General features: G+C 40.7%; 3 protein-coding genes across 5 annotated transcripts in view; 1 reads left to right on the top strand and 2 right to left on the bottom strand.

The window, feature by feature from the left end:
* The window catches only part of UMAD1 (UBAP1-MVB12-associated (UMA) domain containing 1), a 70,515-nt gene extending 68,211 nt beyond the window's left edge, over window positions 1-2,304 (bottom strand). The window contains exon 1 of one of the 3 annotated variants that reach the window (XM_085227502.1): window positions 2,185-2,304. The gene's annotated coding sequence lies outside the window, so the exon portion shown is untranslated. Of the gene's footprint in view, window positions 1-2,106 lie in introns of all 3 variants that reach the window. The other 2 variants (XM_085227504.1, XM_085227503.1) reach the window with 2 other exon arrangements.
* Window positions 2,305-2,324: 20 nt separating this feature from the next.
* RPA3 (replication protein A3) lies at window positions 2,325-5,715 on the top strand. Its single transcript, XM_085227505.1, has 4 exons — window positions 2,325-2,505; window positions 2,673-2,747; window positions 4,544-4,652; window positions 5,158-5,715. Exons 1-4 carry the CDS (start codon window positions 2,407-2,409, stop codon window positions 5,238-5,240), a joined length of 366 nt encoding a protein of 121 aa, XP_085083631.1. The 5' UTR covers window positions 2,325-2,406; the 3' UTR covers window positions 5,241-5,715.
* A 2,840-nt stretch (window positions 5,716-8,555) lies between these two features.
* On the bottom strand, window positions 8,556-22,931 carry MIOS (meiosis regulator for oocyte development). The gene is made up of 11 exons (XM_085227486.1): window positions 22,776-22,931; window positions 20,469-21,835; window positions 20,168-20,266; window positions 18,966-19,223; window positions 17,990-18,159; window positions 15,264-15,329; window positions 14,522-14,680; window positions 13,644-13,796; window positions 12,152-12,356; window positions 10,950-11,079; window positions 8,556-10,698 (listed from the first exon to the last, which is right to left on the bottom strand). The coding sequence occupies exons 2-11, from the start codon at window positions 21,763-21,765 to the stop codon at window positions 10,602-10,604; spliced, it is 2,634 nt and encodes an 877-aa protein (XP_085083612.1). The 5' UTR covers window positions 21,766-21,835; window positions 22,776-22,931; the 3' UTR covers window positions 8,556-10,601.
* Window positions 22,932-23,383: the final 452 nt, after the last annotated feature.

Raw genomic sequence — 23,383 nt, 5'->3', positions numbered from 1 at the left:
GAAAAAGGGACGTAATTTTTCCTTTCTCCAGTCTCAATTGTTGGTAGTTGAAAAAATAACTCTTTTGGCACTGCTTCAGTCATTAGCAAGTAGTAAACTGTGAACTATAGCAATTCTGTGAGATTATAAGAAATATTTTGTCTTTATGTGAGGCTCTGAGAACAAACACAGCCCTGGGCAATGATGAGTTACAGAGCTGCACATGGGGGTTAATGTGTTCCTGGTACACTTTGTCAGTCTGCTTTGACAAGAGGTATGGGAGACCTTTGAGCCAAACCAATACATTACATCCAATAGGATTTTTGTATATGTAAGGATCCTAACCTATTTAGCACTACTTTTTACCATTCTCATGCATGTTCACAAGTAACATGAGAAGAAAGATAATTTAATGATTAAAAAAAAAAAAAAGACGCTTGGGAACACAGCGAAGCAGAACTGTGATGAAAATACTGGTACTTAGATAAATGATGAAATGAGGTCAGAAAAGATACAAAGACTGATTTCAAAGAAAGAACCAGAATAATTTCAAATCCAGCTGTCTAAGCTGTAGAACCCACAGAAAGAGAAAACAAGAGGGCATCAGAGCAGTTCTCTCATCTATATGAGCATTTGCTGTGATCGACCACTAAATCAGCAACAAAATGAGTAACGTGTTCACAGCCCTGTATGACTCACTTATAACAGGAAACCAACTAATTCAGAGTAAGAATGCATATGTTAAAAAGATTTCCCTGTGACATCAAAAGAATTTAAAAGCTTCTGGCCTAATAAAGGTTTGTACAAGAGAAGAAGAAAGAAAACCCATGATAATCATTTCTTTATCTGCCACTAACTCTAGTCACACTCCTTTAGTTTATGGATTTCATGAAGATAGGTGTCAAGAGAAACACAAATACAGAAATGGGATATACATTTCCTAACATGCTAAAAAAGACATATATATATTTATTTATTGACTCAGTTCTAATAGAGGACCTGAATTACTCAGTGCCAATGCAACTTCAGCTACCCTCATATAAAAACACACAAGTATGTGGAATCACAAACAACCACCACGATTAAGGTGACAAACAGAAAGCCAGGGGTGAACCAGGCATAGTCAGACCGCTGGCAACAATCAAAATGCTCAAGAAAGCAGCAGATAAAACAGAATGCCAGGCTTTCACCAGATGCAACCCTAACTGCCTGAAAGCCAGCTTCTTTCTCTGCAAACTCGAACAGCAAACCTCCATTGGCAACTGAGAGCAACAGAGATGTAATGCTACTGACAGCAGTGCACAGGGTCATACTGATCTTCCAACCTGACACAACAGCCCCAGGAGCAGCACTGCTGCACCCTGCGCTACCCTCGTGAGACGTCTCCTTCACAGCTTTAAAGAGATGCTGGCGTGACAAGGATCTCTGGCAAATTAGCCACCGAGAGGCGAGCAGCAGAGCGACCCTGAGGAGATGACAGCGCTGAGGACAGTGCTTTGGGAAAGGAAATTAGATGGACGTTCTACACACCGGAGACATTCACAGAGCACAGCCCGCCGCGGCAGCGGTGCACGGGGGGAGGGGGGACTGGCGCCAACTCTGCCTCGCGTCAGTCAGTCAGCCAGTCGTTCAGTCACAGAATCACAGAATTGTAGGGGTTGGAAGGGACCTCTAGAGATCATCGAGACCAACCCCCCTGCCAAAGCAGGTTCTCTACACCAGGTCGCACAGGTAGGCGTCCAGGCGAGACTTGAATATCTCCAGAGAAGGAGACTCCACAACCTCTCTGGGCAGCCTGTTCCAGTGCTCCGTCACCCTCACCGTGAAGAAGTTCTTACGCACATTCGTGCGAAACTTCCTATACTGCAGTCAGCCAGCTAGTTGGCGCCGTACAGCACGCAGGACCGCGGTTCCCCGGGGCAAGGAGAAGCGGTGTGATTGCGCAGCGCTCGGGCAGAGCAGCGGGACTGGCACGCAGCGCGCACGCTCCCTGCAAAGCGAGCGGAGGGCTGCCGGCAGGGGAGTGGGAAAGGGGTCAGGCGACAGCGCGGGCATCGCCAAGAACTGTAAGGGCTCGGGCTGCGCGAGCAGGCAGCGGGAGGACGAACAGCGCCAGAGTTTCCCTACCACCTTTCCCAGGGCTCGGCCCTTTTCCCGCCAGCCTCCCCGCCGCCGCCTTCCCCGCCTCAGTCCTCGGTCACCCACCAGCCCGCCGCCGCCGCTCGTCGCTTCCGGCTCCGTGAGGCGACGACGCCGCCGCCCTCCCCCCCCCCCAGCTTCAGGAGACGGCAGCGGCGCGTTCCCATGACGTTACAGAAAAGCGCCAAGCCGATTGGCTGGCGGCGGGAAAGCCCCGCCCCGCCGCCGTCCCGTTGCCAAGGATAACGGGGGGCGACTCCGGCGCAGCGCGGGAAGGAGGCTGCAGCCATGGGCGACGTGCACGAGGCGCCGCGGCCGCGCATCGCCGCCGCGCAGCTGGCGCAGTACATCGGGCGGCCTGTCTGCTTCGTGGGGCGCGTCGAGAAGGTCCGTGCGCAGTCCTTCTCCCCGGGAGGCTCTCGGGAAGCGCCGCTGCCCCATTCGCCGCCGCTGCGGCCTTGCCCGGGGCCGGCTGCAGCCTCCCTGCGGGCCGAGGCCCGTCCACCCGCTGCCTTTCGGCCGCTGCTGAGCGCAGGGCGTCGTTTGTTTTGTAGATTCACCCGACGGGAAAACTTATCGTTCTGTCGGACGGAGAAGGCTGCAACGCGACGGTGGAGCTGAGCGAACCTGTAAGTAAGCGACTGTGTTGTTGGGAAATTTTGGCTGCTGTGCAGACTGGCTTCGTTTCCCCCTTCCAGACACGTCCCTGTTTGGATACTAAGGCTTGCCATGTTTGCTGCTTGTAGCGTGGTGTGTTTCTCTACGTGCCTTGTCTTACTTTTCCTTTCACTTTTTTCCTTTGTCATTTTACTGACTGTTTTCCTGCCCCTAACAGAATGCTTCATAGAGTCATAGAACGGCCTGGGTTGGAAAGAACATCTAGTTTCAGACCCCCTGCTATGCACAGGGTCGCCAACCACCAGACCGGGCTGCCCAGAGCCACATCCAGCCTGGCCTTGAATGCCTCCAGGGATGGGGCATCCACAGCCTCCTTGGCAACCTGTTCCAGTGTGTCACCACCCTAACCATCCTATACTTTCTGAGATTGATCCAAAACAAACCTCAAGAATATGTTGTTTTTAAGAGTCCCTTAAATGGATATTTCATGTGCAGCAATACTGCTTCCTTTGTAACCAAGTGACCAGTAAAGGAGTAACTCCCAGACATTTTCTGTTTTGTTTTGTTTGGTTTTTGTTGTTGTTGTTGTTGTTTTGCCTCTGAGGTATGTTGTAATTAAAGGATTACTGTAGTTGTGACACCTCCTGATGACAAACCCTACAGTTTAACTGAGGGTGGCAGCAGTGTTTCCATCTTTTCCTCTGAATGAGTTGTTAAACACAGGCAAGTCTGACTGCATGCTGTGAAATAATTGCACTGATACTCTGACTTATAAGAATTGAGTCTCATTCGTGTAAAATGCAATCTGGAGAAGAGTTTGGTCTTATAAATATGAAACTGTGTTCATTTCCAAACTACAAGAAAATGTCTTTCCTGCAGATACTGCCCTGTATCTTAACTCTTATTTGAGCCCCTGAAAAGTAAGGAAAAGTTTCCTGTGTTGAGCTGTTGCAATTTTGGACGTCAGCATCTCACCAATGATTCTCTGACTTTCCATGAGAGAGTAAATGGGTGAACATCATAAATGCACAGCTGGATGCTGGACACTTCAGTCCATGCTGCGATGCTGTGTAAGTATGTAAGGAAGAAATAGGTGTGTTTACAAAGATCATGCAAGAGTCAGATATTGGAAGGGTGTTACTGAAATAGTACCACAGTCTTCAAATGAATATACTAAAATCAAAGATGAAAAGAAAACAAATGATTTTAGGGTGAGATAAAATTTTTAGCCTTATTTTTTTTCTTATTCAACAAAAGGCTTATTACCTAAGAAATAATTTTGGATGATACCTCCTGAATCTAGGATTACTGGCACTGTTTTCTGGCAGATAATAATTCCTTTGCAGATTAGAAGACTCTATAAAAGCTAAGTTTTGAATGCAGCTCATTCAAGTCTGGATTTTAATTGTCTCTGTTGCCCTAGATCAATCTGTTCAGTGTTTAAACGTCACAGTTTCATACATCCTCAAAGTTCTATCTTACCTATGCTGTTGCTTCATACCTTTTCTGTGTACGTACCGAATTGTCTTTACAAAAACTGCAAATCTGTAAGAGGTGCAAAGCTTTTGATTTTTTTGATTTTTTTTTTTTGATTTTATGATTTTTTATGATTTTTACGATTTATTTATTTATTTATTTCCCTGTTGTCTCTTACTCCCCTTCTCCTCCCAGTACTAATGTATGGCTTGACATAGAACAGAATCTGTTGTAATGATCAAACCTTCAGAGAATTTCTGATTCGAGTGCTGTACAGTGGAAATAGCAGCTAATTTGGTGATGCCAATTTCATTTCTGGTACGTTCTGCAGCTAGATGAAGAGATCTCAGGAATTCTTGAAGTGGTGGGAAGAGTAACAAATCAGGCAACCATCATGTGCATGTCATACGTCCAGTTCAGGGAAGATAAAAGTCCATTTGGTAAGTAAGGATGTATGTTATAGCAAATTTAATTTTGTGTTCTGAACATTTATTTAGTAAATAAGGAGAGCATAATCATCCCTTCTTGTGGAGAGGATCATTCTTCAAGCTGCCTGATATGGTGCGGAATATATAAACAGACAATGGCAGTAGGAAATACTACATACTGAATACATTATTTTACTGCCAAACTGTAGGGACTGATTCAAGGTCTGAGCTGATCTAGGCCATGCTCACAGGCCTGATTGTTTCTCCAATCCCAGCTACACAGTTCTTTGTCCTCCCTGTCCTGTGTTGGACCTTGTGTGATGTCCAGTTATTAGCAGGCCTAAAAATAATCCCTCAAAAAGAAAGCATGAATATGGCAGGCTTGGGGAACTAGAGAGCATGTAGGGGATGGCAAACACTCAACTGTATTGCTTTAAAGTTGGCAGTGCTTTAATGCTGCAATTTACTAGTGGGGAATTTAACTTAAGCTTTTTTCTTTTTTTTTGCCCTTTTTCAGATCTGGAACTCTACAATGAAGCACTGAAAATTATTCACGAATTTCCTGAATACTTCCCCTTTGGTACTGGGAGGAACAATTAATTCTTTCTAGAGCTTCAGGTGTGCAACATTACCTTGGCTGTCTTGCCTGACGGCATGGTAAGAGTTGTATTAGTTTCCAACAAATATACTAAGAAGATGCTATTACACGTGCCATGTGTGGCCAGTGAAATATATTTTCTTAGAAACTTTTCTTTGAATTAGCTTAGCAAGAAGCAGAACACTTCTGTGGCTATGTTACTGACTGTATATATTTAATCCTTCTGCATTCAGAGGGATGCTCTCTTGCAAGATTTGACTTGCTAGAAATTGATGTTTTGTAAGCCTCTTTTCCATTGTCCACAGAGGTTCCAGGATACTTAACACAAAACTCATACTGAAGATTTTTGGTAGGGTTTTAATGTAAAGATATTTTAAAATTTTTTGCTTTGATATAAATTTATTGAACATGGAGGGAAAGATTTATTTTGCATCTTGATAATGGTCACTTCTCCAATAAATATATGGCTACATTCAACTACTTGTGGTAGTACTATATCTATCTAGTGCTATTTCCAATGATACATGGTGATTCCCATTCCATTTTACCTAACACAAGTAATTTAATTTTAACAAAGTGGAGGACAAGGTACTTGCCTTTTACACTGATGTTAAACAGTTGAGAGATTTAAGTGTCTGATTAGGCTTGGTAATTCAGTCACACTTGAAATCCCATCACAAACTTCATACTTAGTGGATCACAAAGATGATCAGGGATTGAAGCACCTCCCCTATGAAGACAGGCTGAGGGAGCTGGGCTTGTTCAGCCTGGAGAAAAGAAGGCTGCAGGGTGACCTCATTGCAGCCTTTCAATACCTAAAGAGAGCCTACAAACAGGAGGGGAATCAACTCTTGGAAAGGGTTGATAACTGCAGGACAAGGGAAAATGGTGTTAAGTCAAAGAAGAGAAAATTTAGGTTGGATATCAGGGGGAAATTTTTTACAGAGAGAGTGGTGAGGTGCTGGAACAGGCTGCCCAGAGAGGTTGTGGATGCCCCGTCCCTGGAGGTGTTCAGGGCCAGATTGGATGGAGCCCTGGGCAGCCTGGTCTAGTATTAAATGGGGAGGTTGGTGGCCTTGTGGCAGGGGGGTTGGAGATTGAGGTCCCTGTCAGCCCTGGCCATTCTGTGATTCTATGAATATCACATGGCAGAATTCTTACGCCTCTTCATGTAACACAAAGTTAAATCTAACTTCGGAAATATTTTCTGTAAATTAATAAAACAATTAGAAAGTGTTTTAAATTTTTTTTTGTGTTCCATGTTCACTAGCCTTTTTTGGTTGTAGTTTTTATAGCTGGATTAATACCTTATTAAGATCGCTGTACTTATTTATGAATATCTCCATTTTTAGTCAAATAATCTGTTTTAAAGAGTCCTTATTTACCAAACTTACCACAAACTACAGCATTACTCTGATTGTTACAAATCATAAGTGAATTAGTTCTTCCACCTGAGTGACTAACTGGGTTAGTCAGGTGCTCTGTTTTTTTTCCCCTCTCTGCTTAGAAGCTGGACAGTGACAGGAGGGGAGGGAGAAGGACCTGAAAAGTATGAGTCAGCCCCATACTGTAAACCTGAACAAGAAGGTCCCTATGGCATGACACCATACTCTGCTTTATAGTACTATTACTGTGTTTTAGCGTTCAGCAAAATTAAATGTCATTGCCAACAACTACATGTTTGTTTTACTGGCATTTAACTCTCTAGAATTATTCTACTTTAGAAAAAGAAATCTATTTTGTGCATATATATATATAGTAAAACATTGCATGCAAATAGTTTTTTACAAGGTTATCTAAGCCCAATAAAATGGATTCCACCACTAGATGGCTATAGCACTTTACCCTGACAGAGACCATCCTTGGATATGGGAACTTTTGTGTAAATATTTGATCACATTTAAGTGGTAAATGCTAGTTTTCCGTTGTCTGTCAAGACTTCTATCCCAGAGCAGTGACACAGGACAAACAGTATCAAAATCACTGTGTGGCTTATACTAATAAGGAACTGTAACATATTCTTGCTATGAAAGGAAAAGTAACGCTCAGGTTCTGGATGTACTTAGGAGGGCAACAACTAGAGAAAGCGCAAGACATTTCACGTATCAAAGAAATAACCATGGGGACTACGTTGCTTCCCCCCCCCTTTAGAATTTCACTAACTCAGTAAATGTGCAAGGAACTGCCAAGGCTTAGAAACAATAAAGAAAATTGACTTAGTGGGTAACTCATGAAAGGGGAATCACAAGGGCAACCAAACCGTAACCGCCAAGGGAGAATATCAGGTCAGCAAAACTGGGGTATGTTTTTTCCTGCTGTGGCTAAGAAGTATTTGAAGTATTCTTCCTAACTTCAGCCAAGGGGTGCACTATACTATCCCACAGCCTTTTTCTCCTGGAACATCTAGTGTAGTTGGCAGGATCCTACTCTGATTGGAAAAAATGGATTTGAGTATAGTAGGGATGGCTGTTGAGGGCACTAGGAAGCACAAATTGGACAAGAGAGCTGTTGGAAATGCAGAGTAGGGGGGTTGAGCAGCTCCCACGCTGGGCTCCCTTTGGATACAGTGAATTGGAATTGCTTGAGTTGGAAGGGGAGCTAGTCCAACTCCAGGGACATGGCACAGCTCAATCACATTGCTCAGCCTGACCCTGAATGACTCCAGGGACGGAGCATCCACCACCTCTCTGGGCAACATCTGCCAGTACCTCACCACTCATAATTTTTTTTTCTTTATATCCAAGCCTTGTCAGAGGTGTCTCCCTCTTTGCCTCATGGTCCTTAGCCCATGGTCCTGGCCTGAGCTACACCACCTGCATTGCCTGTGCCTCTTGGTGACCCCAACCCGCTGACGTGAACGCCAGCATGACCTCAGACCTGACTCATCACTGTGACTTAGCTGGGGCGTGCTGGACACTTGGATGGCGTTAATCTCTGTCACCAGGCTTGCTCCGCTCTCCTTGCTCAGGCAGCACAGGACTCTGACCCTTGTAGGTGACAGAGACCATAAAATACTCAAGTCAGTTTGTGCTCATTTGCAAGCCTCTAGTGCATAAGATGAGAAAGTGCTTGCACTTAATCACATACTATGAAATGAAAATAATGAAATGTAGTCAGCATGAACCGTAAGTTCAAAAAGGAGTTTTGGCATGCAAAGCCACCTTCAACTATTTCAATAACAGAGTCAAGAAGATAGAAAATAGTAAATGTGAATGTTATCTGCAGACAATGAAATGTCTGCAGCTATACTTACAAATCAAAGCTTTACTAATTAAGAAGCAAAACAAGAAAAAAAAAAAGATGATTAAGTACACCTCTTATAAGTTTTTAGAAATAGTGTAATTATTGGTCTGAAAGCTTGAATACCAATTACAACAGCGAAAGTTGGTACTTACACTGGACCAGAATATGTACATATTAATAACCTAAAACATTTCAAAGACATGCTGAACATCAAAGCAGGCAACTTATTTAATGAAATGATAGAAACTGAAACAAACAGGTACAGTCAAGTCAAAAAAAGTTGAGACTTCTTTTTTACATTAAAAAAATGAGACATTTTTAAGCAGTTAGGTTCCTGGACATGGCATTTATCATGAAAATTTACTAATCAATGGTACTACAGAGGAATAAAAATATATCCTTTGCACTTACAAATCCTCACTTCCATAAAGCAAAAGTATTATTGCCCGTGTTTATATAAATAGGGTATCATACATTAAACCCCAGTTTACATTTATTAATGGAGAACATTTTAAAGAGCACTTCAACACAAAGTGTGCAAAAATACCAGAAAGAGAAATAAATATTCCAACAAGAAAAAAAAAAAAAAAACATTAACTGCTTCTCCATGATAGTCTGACTACAAATATTAAATACCTCTTAGATTTTAACTTTCTATCTTTGTCAATTAGGCAAGAATTTTAGATCAGAGTATGTATAGCAGATGTAGGACAGCATTAATCAGAAAATATGACTGGGAGTTCCAAATGTAGTCATGTACACCCACAGACCATGTTTCTACTTTCTATCTTGTTGCAACTACATTAGAGCACTTAGAACCCGTGGTATGTTACAGTATATTCTTTTTTAAAACAACAAATTTCACAGTCCTGGCAATACGGTACCAGTTTATTGCTAGCATTCCATTTAGTATTTCAAAGCACACAAGTAATAAGTAACTCATATACTGTTTCTAATAGTAAATAAACACACACCAAGTAAACTGATGTTATTTTCACATACCTTAAAACAGGTGTTTTTTTTCCCCTAATATGAATTTTGTTGCCTACAAAGTCAAGGACAACAATACTGATTAGCTCCTAGCACAGTATTAGCAAAATATCATTGACTCTCAAGTTAATAAATATACTTAATTCCAGCTGGTAACATTTTTTATTTTTTTTTTTACCACTTGCAGTCAATGACATAAAATCGTGCAGTCTTTAGGAGCAGACTGGTGTCCAGCAGTGATCTGAAGCAGGATTTAAATAGGTTCACTTCACACTTCCCAGTCTATTTCAGAAGTGCCAAAAAATCCTGATTATCCAGAAGTCCCAAAAATTCAAAATGCTTGTAGACAAAACTCAGTATGTAGTTTAAAACCTGAAATATTTACAAGTCTCAGTCCTTGAGATTTCAGATCTTCACAGTATTATGTTAAAAATAAAACAGTCATATCAAACTTCTAATAATTTGTCTGCACTCCGCAATTAAACTGACACATGAGTTTTCAGAGAACTCTTGTCTAGGATAATCTCCCCAGACTCTTTAGCATTATCATTCACATCAGCACATTAAATAAGCTCTCAAATTGCAAAGGTATTGCTTTTTCTGTTAACAAAAGTTGAGAAAAGAAAGAAATAGATTTTCCCATAAAATAAAATTATTTAGAATATAATTAACAGTGACACTCTTAATTGACTTACAAGGAAGTGATTGCATTCAAAGAAGCGTGATCAATCAGTGAAAGGATCGTTCTGCCATCCTCTGAAGAACACTTTTTTGCCATTTGCTTTGAAGGTTTATTTTCAAAGAGCACAACAGATAAACACTGCTTTATTTGGAAAACTGATAAACGGGCCCAAAAACGTTACCCTGAACAATTTGTTAAAATTCTTTGAATTTCAACAAAGCCTCCCAGCCTCTGACCTGCTTAAATCCACTGACTGAGGCCCAGGTGATATATCCAGAGGCTTATTTCCACATTATCAATTTTTACCATGCACAGTCATACACACATCATTTTACTCATCTGATAGCAATTTATTTTTTCACAGTAAGTCACAAATGACCTCTGTCTAAAATGTATGCTTGGACTATAATGGACATCCATTAAAGATCCTCACATTTTCAAGGAATATTTACACCTGAACAGTCTCTGCTGGAATAAGATTCCCTGTTGTATCCAGCTGCATACACTTACACGAACAGGCAGACACAGGACACTCAGTATGGTCCCTAGATAGCAATAGCAAAGGAAAGGAAAAAGCAGGTAAGATAAAGCTAACAAGTATTTTGCAACCTGTAAATTTAAGTATGTGCAGGAACACAGCATCTCACAGAAAACTTTGCAACATAGTAAGCTTAGCTTCTGTTGTTGTTTTTTGTTTGTTTGTTTTTAAAACACAGACACTTCAATTGCAGATACAACAAAGGAGACACATTGTACTTCATGCAGGGAAATGCCAAAGACCTTAACATGAACTTACCTGAACCAGCTGAGCATATGCCCAGCATGTCCACCATGCCTACAGTTGTGACACCAAGTAAACCAGTTGTTGAACTGGGCTAACTTCTTGTCTTTGCTAAGATCCACTTTTTCATCTGACTTGGATCCTCCTGCGCAGAAGCAAACCCATCACAACAGATAAATGAAACATAATGGCTTAAAGTTCAGTCTTAAAAACACTTAAAACGAATTTGGAAATTAGGAACTTCAGGTGAAGTAGCAACCTGATTCTAAAAGGGATGTCAATGCAATTATCGAAGATATATGAACTGGTGGAGAATCAAGAATTGTATTGCTTGGCTAATGTTTCACACCTTACGGACATGCTAGTATTGCCTATTAAATTTTGCAGACAATCTCTTTCAGTGGTGATTTATGTTCCAGTGATTGATTTATGTTCCAGTGAATTATGCGTCTGTTCTACTGTACATGGAATGTTCTGCTTTAAAATACGTAAGATTAACAAAATCTCAGTTATGAATTGGAATAATTCAGTAACAAGTCATAACACTGACCAGTGAAAGAATGAGAGATATATAAATAGATAACAACTGTACAGCTGCCCATAGCTCTTTAACAAGACTGACCAAAAAAATATAAAAAAAATTGATTTTACTTAGACCTTGTATACTGCTAAGTCCAAGAATTCAGAACCAAGAGATTCTAGGAATAGTATCTCTTAGCTGCTCCAGCAGGACCCATACGTTCTTTCATATTTAGTCACAGAGAGTATATATATATATATATACACATTACATTTATTTCCTTTTCCAGTTAAGGAGCAATTGATTTACATTACAAGATTCCTGCACCTCCCAACAGTCCATCCCAAGAAAACATATCTCCCAGTTCAATGTCAAAGCTCATAATACCAAGCACCACAATATCCAAATCTTTTTTTTTCTGTTTAAGCTATGGAATTCTACTAACAATATCACTGGAAAAAATGGCCAGAACAAGGTAACTATGCATACAGTCTGACACAAAAAAAAGACATAGGCTTAATCAAAATACTGGATGGGATGTAAATGTGTTCTCCACTACAGTCTCTCTCTCTTTAATTATTTACAGTACGAGTACAAATAGGAGGAAAAAGTGCAACAGAAGATCTTCCTTCAGGAACTGCTAATTAGGCCTCTAACGAGGACCCCAACCAAATAACTTAAAACGAGTATGTTATACCTGGACAACTGGAAACTGGAGTTCCCATATTTATCAGGCAAAGCGCACAGCGAGGAAGTGGCTTACGACAACCAGGACAGCTGGTAACTTTTGACTTAGTTGGTGAACCGCTCACCCCGTACTGGCTGAAACCTCGCCCCTGATGAGGAATGGCTGAACAGCTGTAGGAGATTGATTTTCCACAGAAATTGCAACTCACAAACACCTAAAGAGAACAAAAGCCCATTCATTTTTCAGTTTGTTTTCTGCTATAATTTTAAGTGAATTTGCTCAAGCTAGTGAAGACTTGATTTACCAGATATCCTAAAGACTGTGCTGGAAAGTCTTGCAAAGGTGTTGCAAACATCCTGGCTTATAGAATGCTGCCCATGTACTTCAACAGCACATAAAACCATGTAAAACTGCTACTGCTTGGAGAGGTATCATTTAAGAATATAAGAAGTTACATGTCAAGTAAATAAAGAAGCTAAGCTTACTCAGTTTACAGGCCTCTCCATTTTTCTACTCAAGTGACCCACTCTAAAGTCCACAACATGAGGATTTGTCTAATAATCTTTACCTGCATACCTCATGTCACAAGTTGGGGTATAATACAGAGAAAAGCAATACTTTCAGCTCTTCAGGAATTATTTATGTTGCTCATGTAAGGCAGGAGTAGTAAATTCAACTCCTTCTCGCTTGGAGCATTATAGATGGAGTTTTCTTTAAAAAGTTGTGAAGAATATGTGACTCAAAAAACAGCCTTCCTTAGAAATCCTTGTGTCCCCAAGGCTTGTAATGCACATATTAGCAGGCAAGAGCAAGTAGGAGTTGCTGTGGGCAGAACATTTTGAGTAAAAACAGTAACAGATAATATTTGGATGGGGTGTCATTCTTCAGTTTAGCTTATGCTCTGAACTGATAAAGAAAATTGCTATTCACTTCAGACTCAAAGGCTTCAAAGGTTCAGTTAACTAAAAGCCAATTTGAACTGGTCCCTGGTTCCTTTCCCTAGTTTCAGGGACATCCTCATCATGATGAAGAACTCACTAGGGTAAGTCTCTGATTTTGTTTTTCAACGCTGGAAGAAAGAAAACCCACAGTTTCACCAAAAAAGAAGTGTGGAAACTTTACAGATTCTGAAAGATGAGTTTTTGTTAGAAGGAAAGGCTTAGAAAAAAAACAAACACCAAATAATGATTGAATAAAATGGCACTTCCTAGATATTCTAATATCTATTATTTACATAAATTTGTTTACTTCCTTACCCCCTACCAAAACAGTTAAGTCCTTTCTCTGAACAATATTTTTAAAAATATTAACAAAATAAATAAATAAAAACTACAAATAGAACACAAAACATTGATTTAGAGTATCCTTAATTGAAATCTTTCCTTTCCTTTCTTTTCCTCATGAAAGCCAAGATGTACCCAGGAATTTATTTTTTTCTATTTAAGTACCGTGTTGCCTTCCTTTCTGAATTGGTCACACTTCATGTAAGAATCATATTTACCTGAGCTAAAGGTTTTGAACTGGGATCCAGCTTACTTCTGTGGATATCAAATTCTGCACGTTTGTGCCAAAACCTCCAAGCATCTAAAAGATTCCTATAGTTCTCAATCCAGTACTGAACCCTCTCATCCTTAAGTACTTCTGATGGAGAACCCTAAAGAGAAAAGAAAAGATGCCAGACATACACTGAACATGCACAACACAAGTTATTCACTTTTTCAAAAGGCTTTATTACTACATAATACAAAATAAAAGAAATAATAGCATAATTTGCATAGACAGAGACGATATTTGGAAATATTTAACACAAGTTTGATAAAAGTTTTCTTCAGTCTGCCTTCAGGTTGAGAATACTCGTGCTGCTGTTCTCCTAAAAACTCAGATTATACATTTCTGTAGCACATCTGAGTTCATACCATTACTATGGTTACATGCATAGTCAAACACAGCACTGGTAGTACCTCCAACTGTGCCAGTAAGGACCAAGATAAGCTCAATATAAAAAACAAATCCAACATCTGCCCAAAGACAAAAAAACGCTCCACCTTACAGCAGTTCTCGAACAAAACCCTGGAAGCAAAAAAGCCTATTTTGAACCTATCAGAAAACACAGCAGTAGTTCAACTATTCAACTGCTCAATTTTTTTTTCTTTTCCTGTCTTCCCTTTGTCTTCACGTTCTCTGACTGAGACAGCTTGAATATATACGTTTGTAATTATCATCAAGCATTTCAGATGATTGCACAAAATCACCTGGCTATATACTGTCAAAATTTACTATAGAATATGCTTTTTAGTTCACAAGAGTCAGTGCTATACTGCTAAATAAACTATGTTTAGCTCTCTTGTGTAAAGACTCACTTCTGAGAGAGACACTAACCTGTAACATGCAATAGCTTGCTGTCTGGACATCACCAGTTCTGTCAACATAACTCTCCATCAAGTCCACGCCATCTTTTGTCAGCCCTGTCAACAGTATTCCTTCCAAATTCCCAGCATCTTTCATTTCATTCGTCAGCTTCTCAATAAATCTGTTCAGCTATAAAAATAAAAAGAAATTACTTAACTTTTGCTGTTTGTACATCCCCCCTGTAATTAATTTAACACATATAGCAAAACTTTTTTAAAGTTTAAGAATGTCTTTTGCTAAAAGTACACACTGCTTACTGCATGTTATACAGGAAAGTGTATATGGCTGTATCCACTATATACCAAGAATTTAAATATTAATGTACTTCAAACCTCTTGATGCAAAGAGCAAAAATAAAGAGATCACCAGTTTTTCCATACACTCCTATGAATTTAAAGGAAAACACTCTTACTGTAAAATAAAGGCTTTTCTCAAGAGAAGGTAAATGTCTGGAAATAAAAACCAAATACAAATACTGTCCACTAAAACATTTAGCTAATGCGATATGATTTTTAAAACTAGTAAGTCTAGAAGATTATTTACTTTAAAAAAAAAAATTAAGAGAGAGGGGGAGAAAAATTATACTACAGCTTATATCTTACTGTGAAGAAAAACCTTATGATACACTGCTTCACACTCCCACCTCAAATTTTCATCTCACTAAATAAACCCCTGCTCAACAGTTTGCTTGAATGTGTAACCACAGACTTACCTGAGCATCATTGAGAAACTTGCAAGCAAATGCCACTCTGTCTCGTACTGCCACATTATTTTCATACTTAAGAGAGAAAAATGGGAATATCACCATCACATGCTAACTTCCAAGATTTCAATACGCTGCTTCTAAAAGTCAGATCATTTATCTTATTGTATAGCTAATATTATGAATTTGATTATGTACAAAGAGTGCACCAGAAGAAAGCTAACACCAAATATCAACTGATCTGTTTATTCTCAGATACAGGCATCAGACTGAGACTATGGCTACCTGGAACAATCTGCTTCTGTGGCAGAAAAGCCTGGTACAACACACTGTGCGTGCTTTTTGAATCTATACAGTTTTATAAATTTTTATAAAAGAAGTTTTATAAATCACGTAGGGCTAGGCTATAGTGTTTCTAGCACATATAGCCAAGAGTCTCAATAAGTCACGAAAGGTTGAACAAACAACTCTTCTTCTTCCATATTTATAAAAAGCCTAGCCCAACTACTTTATTTTTCCTAAAAACACAACCAAAGAAAATAATAATAATAAAATGACAATACCCAAAACAGCAATTTTTCCAAAGTATATTGGTACCCAACATGCAGCATGCAACATTTACTTGCTGCTTTATAATCCTTTTGCTATATCAGGCACTGAAGAAAAAAACACCTTGATTACATTCACACTGGTACTTGCTGTGCCCATATAAAATCATTACCTAACACCCAGAGCACAAGAGCATTCTCTCTTCCTCAGAGAAATTGTTTTCTCCTCTGGGATTCTTACGTTATTCTTATTTAATAGCCTAAATAAATCATATTTTGTCATCCTTGTCTTCAACATGTGTAGGCCAATTACTCTTTTACATGTGGGTCAAATGAAGCATATCCTTTGTTCTCTAACTAAGGATCAAGTATGTTACTTCTCCAAACCCTCAAAGTATCTCATGATTAAATTAAAGATTTAGCATGCTCTTTATATCAATTCTAGAAGATACAAAATCATTTATTATTTCATCACTCCAAAAGTATTTTAACAATTAAACAAGAAAAAATGAAGTACAATTCAGTGCAAAGACAGCATCACAAAAACTTCTCTGCACCTACTGTTTCCTGCATTTCTCTTGTTAGAATAGAACAGTTCATAGAATCATAGAACGGCCTGGGATGAAAAGGACCTCAAAGATCATCCAGTTTCAACCCCCCTGCTATGTGCAGGGCTCACCAGCCACCAGACCAGGCTGCCCAGAGCCACATCCAGCCTGGCCTTGAATGCCTCCAGGGATGGGGCATCCACAGCCTCCTTGGCAACCTGTTCCAGTGCGTCACCGCACTCTGTGTGGAAAAACTTCCTCCTAATATCTGACCTAAACCTCCCCGTCTCAGTTTGAAACCATTCCCCCTTGTCCTATCACTATCCACACTTGTAAACAGTCATAAACCCCTCTCATTTATATGCTTCCTTCAAGTACTGGAAGGCCACAACGAGGTCTCCCTGGAGCCTGCTCTTCTCCTGGGCTAAATAAGCCCAGTTCTCTCATCTTTTGTCATTTGGAAAGGACCTACAAAGATCACTGAGTCCAACTACATTGGGTTAAATCAGTAGTTAAAGCACACTATTGAAGGTACTGCCCAAATGCCTCATGAGCACCAATAGGTGTGTGGCACCAACCATCTCGCTACGAAGACTGTTCCAGTGTTTCACCACCCTCAAAGGGACGAAGTTTCTCCTTATATCCAGTCTGAGCCTCCCCCAGCACAGCTCTGTGCCATTCCTGAACATTCTGTCATCAGTTCCCACGAGCACAGTCCAGCACTTTACCCTCCTCAGGGAGCTGCAGAGAGCTCCTGGCCACCTCTTGGACTCCTCTTCTCCAGCCTGGACAACCCAGGTTCCTTCAGCGTCCCTTCACAGAATAGACCTTACAGCTCTGTTCCCAAAATTGGTGCCTTCTTTGGATACTTTCAGGGACCTTAACATCATTATCATATTGTGGAGCCCAGGAATGTACACAATATTCAAGGTGAAGCTGTACTAATGTCATATGCAGTGGGATAATCACCTCTTCTGACTAGTTGGCTGTGCTGTGCTTAATACCACTCAAAATACAGTTTTCTCCTTGGCTGCCAGGGCACACTTTTGGCTTGTACTGAATTGCTGTCACCAGTACCCCCAAGTCCTTTCCTGCAGAGCTCCTCTCTAGCCACTCATCCCCCAGTTTCTGTTTTTATCCAGCACTGCTCCATCCCAGGTGCAGACCTGGCATTTTCCTTTGTTAAGCTCCTTGCCATTGCTGATGGCCCAGTGCTCCCATCTATCTGGATCCCTCTGTAAGGTGTGTCATCCAAATAGTGCCAAGACAGCATCACAAATAGTCCCTCCAAATAGCCAGCAACACCTCCCAGCTTAGAATTATCAGCAAACTTGCTGAGGATGTACCTCACTCCCGCATCCAGATCATTAACCTCCTGCTTTTTTCCTACCAGCTTATATTATTTTAAGAACATTTCTAATGGCTTAAGAATTCCATGCTAAAAAAGATAAGCAAAATTCCCTAAGAACTGCGTCAATTATGTTGGATGTTTTGACTGCCTCTGCATATTTCATATAGTTTTCACACTGACACAATGCTTACTAATGCAAGAACTCATGGAGTTTGCAATACTTTACTGACATCCACATGTTTATATGCATAACTATTATTTAAAGAAATTTAACATAAATTTACTCACCAAAACACCATCATATGATCCAGACTCACTTGTTAGAAAAGCAAACATAGCACACAGGTAGGGATTGTTCAACTGCAGTCTTAGAGTACTGCACATTTCTCTCCAAAGTGAGTTCTTCTCATCTGTATAGCCTGACAGAGCCATTGCTACTACATTAAGGTTCAGATCACCTGGTTTAATGAAAAACAATGAAAGAATATTTAAGTTTGGGATTTTTTTTTTTAAAAAGAATGTGCAAGAGTTTGAAGTTAATACATTTCCTAAAATCATTATATTAATTTCATCTAAATACTGTCAAAATATTTCCTTTTTTCTAACTCAATGCCAGACCCTGTTCTGAACCTTCTCCCCACTCAAAAAATGCACACACACCTCCCCCAACCTCCAAAACTATTAAAAACAGAAGAACCTTAACTGTTCTCTTCATTTCATACCAATACAATTTGGTGCCAAGTCATTTTTTAAATTTAATAAGAGAACAGATGCAAATCAGAGTCCCAGGAGGAACTAAAACTAGCTCTAAAATCTTTAAATCTTCATACATTGTCACTTTCCCAAAGAATATTTCAGAATTAATGTCTTCTGGAAACTTTGAATATTTTATTTCAATTACTCCTGCCACTGCACTGGCAGAAAACTGCATATAGCCCAACTGAAGAAGACCTGACATCTGACCCACCTGCAATTACATTAAAAGAAAAAATCCCACCACTTTTGAGTGGGTTATTTTTGAGTGTAACACTTTCTGTGGTATGTATCAATATTCACAACGTTTTAATTACACAGTAAAGCATACTACAGTCTGAGGAGCCAAGAGAAAATAGGAGTTGTCAGATTGTGAGGCTCTAATACAGCCAATTCAAGTAAGTACTGTAAAAGACAGCAGGCATATTTTCCATACCACTTTCCAAAATCCAGTTTACAACTACTCAGGTGATGTACCTCCAAAAGAAAAGACACAAAACACAATACAAACCTTTTCCCGAGGAAGCACCTTTATTTAGAATTTGTATTGCCCGCCGTATGTCCAAATTGAATAGTGCTACAGCAGCAGCTCGCTCCCAGTCTCCTTCCTGTTCCAATGAATTTAAAAAAGGTTCCACATCTAAGTCTGTTCCCTTCTTTATCCACCCACAGAGCTGCAAAGCCAAGGATCTCTCCTCGCTCAGATACTGAATAATATCTGCCTGTCTATCAGATCCACTCCTGCTGTGCCTGAGGTTCTCTGTTGTTCCTGAAATGGGAACAGTATGTTAAATTATGCTTAAATCACAATCTAAATTGCAACTGCAACGCTTTGATTTCAATCATAAAACAGAACATAAAAGCCAAGTATCCTACTTTACTACTAAATTAACATCAGTAATAACTACATGGTAAGGAGCAGCAGATAGCAAATGATTTTATTCTGATCTCCTAGAAGTCACACATCTAAACTTGACACTTACTCCCTAAGTCTGTATTTCTTTCCTCTCCATCCTAAGATTGTGGAGGTTTCTGTTACCAAGACAGGACTGATCAGTGCGTTCAACTTGAAAATACAGTCATGCACCTGCTCTACCAGTTCTCCTCAGCAAGCATCAGTGTGCTAGAAATGTTCCCAACACTCAAGAGTTGCTTTTGTTGTGTTTTTTTTCCCCACATTGAGCAGATCAAATATTAATAAGACACTTAAGGAATAGAGAGGAAAAGATTCAAGTAAGAATCCCCTAAAAAATAACTCAGCTTAAGAGGCGTAATGTGATTGATACACAATGAATGACTGCCACTTCAAAATAAGATAGCTTCTTTAAACATACAAATCTACTTTGGCTACAGTAAAGTCAGCTTTCTAGAACTATACTCCCATGCAGAACTTCGAAAAATACAACAAATAGTTATGCAGGGAGCAAGACTTTTTGGTGGCATAGTCAACAGCTAAATGTTTGAAACAGTTCAGATGAAGTTCTGCCTCTGAGGTTATTTTGTTCTACTGATGATCTTCAAAGAAAACAAACAATTCAGGAAATCACTGTAATATAAACTGTTCACTTACATTTCTGTATTTACAATATATATTAAAACACAGATTGATACACTTCATGTATTTCTGCAGCCTCTGTTTTAAAAACAAAGTCGTGAGTGCTTTATTTTGTAAATATACTGTAATATAACTTATCAAAGTTAGAACATTCTTACCCAAAGATGACTTCACAATTGACTTAATGCCAGCATAAACTAGGGGACCTTTGTTTCCTGTAAGTTTTTGATCCATATCTTCAGTATACTGCTTCATAAGTATTTACACGTATAGGAAGCTTAATTTTTTCCAAAGAATTTGAAAAAACACTTCTTCAAAGTTAAAACTCATATGCTATTAACACAGACCTTTTACAGGACACTGCATTGTATTTAGACTTTCACACATTTCATACAACTAGTTTATGCTTAAAGGGGTGCATTACTTTTAAAATATAAACCACGGTAAAATAAAGGATATAGTGCAGAGTGTACCAAAGTGATTTCAGCTGAGGATCTTCATTTCCAGCTAGGAGGTGATTTCTCCAAACTTGTTCAGTATCAAGACCATACCTTGATAAAGCTCGGAGCCGCATTTTGGTCGCTATATCCTTTTCCAAGGAGCTGGCCTTTCCTTCTTCCGTACACTCATATAAATGTCGCCCACAAGCCCACATTAAGGATGTCACTGGACTCCATGCAAGAGAAATTCTCTCAAAAACCGTGAAGTCAGACATAGTTCTATTGGGAGTCACTACCACCATTCGATTTTGACTTGTGGGATGCCAGGCAAATGAGGCAATGTAGTTTTCACACGGTTGGACACTTCTTTCAATTATTGTAGGCTCAGTTTCATCTCCAATAGGCGTGGGAGTATGCTGCATGTCATACAGCCTAATGATATTACTATCCCTTGTTAAAGTAGCTAACAGTCCTGTTCTTGTTGGACACCATGCGACTTTTGTTAAAGGTTTTGGTTGCTCTGTCAAGGTCAGAACAGGCTTTTCAAACTTTCTTAAATCCCATATGGCAACTTGGCCTTCATAGAAGGAAGCTACACGATCGTGGAAATATGGATCAACAGTCACTCCTTGGACAGCCTTGGTATTTACAAATATTTTTTGGCTTGTATTTCTCAAATCAAAGATAGCCAGATTGCGATGCATTCCAGCTAAAAGAAGCTTCTGATCCCGTGGAAGCCAACAAAGGGAGAGACAAGCATCGTTCTGCCCTAACTCATAAAGTGGCTTTGTTACCACTAGTCCTGCTTCCGGATCTCCTGTTGAAAGTCTCACTTTCTCTGTAGCAACTGCAGTCTCTGGAGCATATTTGCTACTGATATCCCAGATCAACACTGAAAAGTCAGCCCGGTGTTTATCTAATCCAGCAGCAAGCCAGTTACTATCTAGTGGGTTCCATGCTAGGGTGTTGCACTGTCGCGCATGCTTGGGAACAAACTCTTTCCCTATCAAATCTTTAGATTTTGAGTTGTGATCTTGACCAAGGCTCGTAAGCACCACTCGACCATTGGCCTGTCCAACAGCAAGAAGACATTCAGGATCATACTTGGGATACCAAGCCACACATTTCATATACGGTGTATCTGAATTTATTGACAACAGCGTGGCAGTAGTTTCTTCCGACAAACGCAAGGACCCTGCCTTGAGTTCTGAACTTACAGCAGATTCAATGTGATAAAGGCTCAATTCTGAGTCACACACAACAAAACGGTCGACGTGGTGTGGGGCCCAAAGAATATCAGGTTTGGAGCCACTCATGTTTAAGGTGAGTTCACAAACAACTTAAACTCTTGTAGAAAGATTCGGGTGACATCCATTCATACGAAAACTGTTGAGAAAATCATTTGCAGGAATGTTATCAAAAGCCAAATTCCTTTTTCATCTCAGATCATCATTTAAAAAAAAAAACAAGAATATTATTCTGCATTACTTTTAGCCCAAGTTTATTGTGTGCACACATTTAAAGCCAAAACTTTAAGCATTTCTCACATTAAGCCACTTTTCCCATGACATGCCCTGTTTTTGCTAAGATACACTGACTGAGGCAGAAACCACACAGCCATCTACACACCTACAGCAGCGTGTTCACAACCTCCAGCAATACCAGTATTGCTTATTATGGAAGAGAGCATCAACCAAAACATGATACAGCGTGATGTGTGGGTGTGCTGCCTGGAAACAGCTGCTCCCTAAAACACGTAGTAGAAAATGTCTCTGCCTAACTGAAATGCACTAATTCACAGATATTAGAGTCTGTCTGCCTTGTTTAAAGTTCTATCTGTAACCTACAAAGGCTTACCCTACTTGAAGATTTCTGTAACTATAAAGCTTTACATAAATCACCTCCTCCTGCTGCTCCCAGTTCCACCTTCTGCCCCACTGTCACCAGGTTTTTGCACATGGCCTAGCAGCACACATAAACCCACGCTGTTGTCAGTTCCACTGATACCTGCAGGAACCCCACGGCCAGAATCCTTCCACGCTCGCACATACTAAGGAAATGACCTTGTGATTCCTGCAAGTTTTTCTTACGGCTGGGAAAAATAAAAGATTTACCGTATTGGGAAAGGGCAGAAGGAAGCATCAGTTGCTGCCTCCGGGCCTCCTCTCCTCACCCGCTGTCCGCTCCCAGCGCTCCCCTCCTCTCGCCTCAGCCCAGTCCCTACCCGGTTCGGAGTCCGGCCCGCCTCACCGCTGCCCCGCTCTGCCCGAAGCAAGAGCAGCAGCCAACCCCCACCCGTCCCCAGGAGCCGCGGCCGCTCACCCACCCGCGAACGCTGCGACACCGTCGTGGCGAGACCCGCGGCCAGCCAGAGCCTTCGGCCGCGGGGACAAGCGACGGCAGGGCTCCGCTTCCGGCTGCGGGGCGGTGGGGAAGAGACAACAACCGCACTTCCGGCGCGCGATAAACGCCATTCCGTACAGCTCCTTCCGGTGGTCGGGAGCGCGCTCTCACTTCCGGGTTGGGAGTGTTCTGGTGATTGGTGTGGTGACGTCACGCAGCGGCTCCACAGCGCCCCGCTTCTTGTGCAGGTGGGTGCGCTGCGCGCCTCTGCTGTTGGCGCGAGCTCTTCCAGCTGTGTTTTCTGAGTATCTCGTTAACAGCAACGTGTGAGTAAATCCTGTCCAACCTCACCGAGCATGCGTCCTAAAATGTGGAGAGGCTCGGCTCCATCTCGTGGTCATTGGATGAAGGCTAGTAGTCATCCTCACTGTCAACTTCTAACTTCTAATGGGAGGTAACCCAAACTGTGTTGTGCTGAGCTGAGGCATCTGTTTTGATGTCTTATCTTTCTGCTTTCTTGTCTTTACTTGACACCAAGTTCCTTCGGCTTCCACATTCTTGGTCTTGAGCTTTCATTTACACAAGCATTCT

Source organism: Meleagris gallopavo, chromosome 6 (assembly GCF_905368555.1).
Source record: "Meleagris gallopavo chromosome 6, MGAL_WU_HG_1.1, whole genome shotgun sequence".
NCBI classification, from domain to species: domain Eukaryota; kingdom Metazoa; phylum Chordata; class Aves; order Galliformes; family Phasianidae; genus Meleagris; species Meleagris gallopavo.
Note: the sequence above shows the minus strand (reverse complement) of the source record. Positions and strands in the feature narration are given on the sequence as shown.

Excerpts from the sequence above, each read along its gene's own strand:
- MIOS (XM_085227486.1), bottom strand. The coding sequence starts at position 21,765 with ATGAGTGGCTCCAAACCTGATATTCTTTGGGCCCCACACCACGTCGAC. Across the intron at positions 15,330-17,989 it reads GATCATATGATGGTGTTTTG|TATGAAAATAATGTGGCAGT; the intron begins GTGAGTAAATTT and ends TTCTCTCTTAAG. Across the intron at positions 13,797-14,521 it reads CAAGCTATTGCATGTTACAG|GGTTCTCCATCAGAAGTACT; the intron begins GTTAGTGTCTCT and ends TTTTCTCTTTAG.
- RPA3 (XM_085227505.1), top strand. The coding sequence starts at position 2,407 with ATGGGCGACGTGCACGAGGCGCCGCGGCCGCGCATCGCCGCCGCGCAG. Across the intron at positions 2,506-2,672 it reads TCGTGGGGCGCGTCGAGAAG|ATTCACCCGACGGGAAAACT; the intron begins GTCCGTGCGCAG and ends TTTGTTTTGTAG. Across the intron at positions 2,748-4,543 it reads CGGTGGAGCTGAGCGAACCT|CTAGATGAAGAGATCTCAGG; the intron begins GTAAGTAAGCGA and ends TACGTTCTGCAG.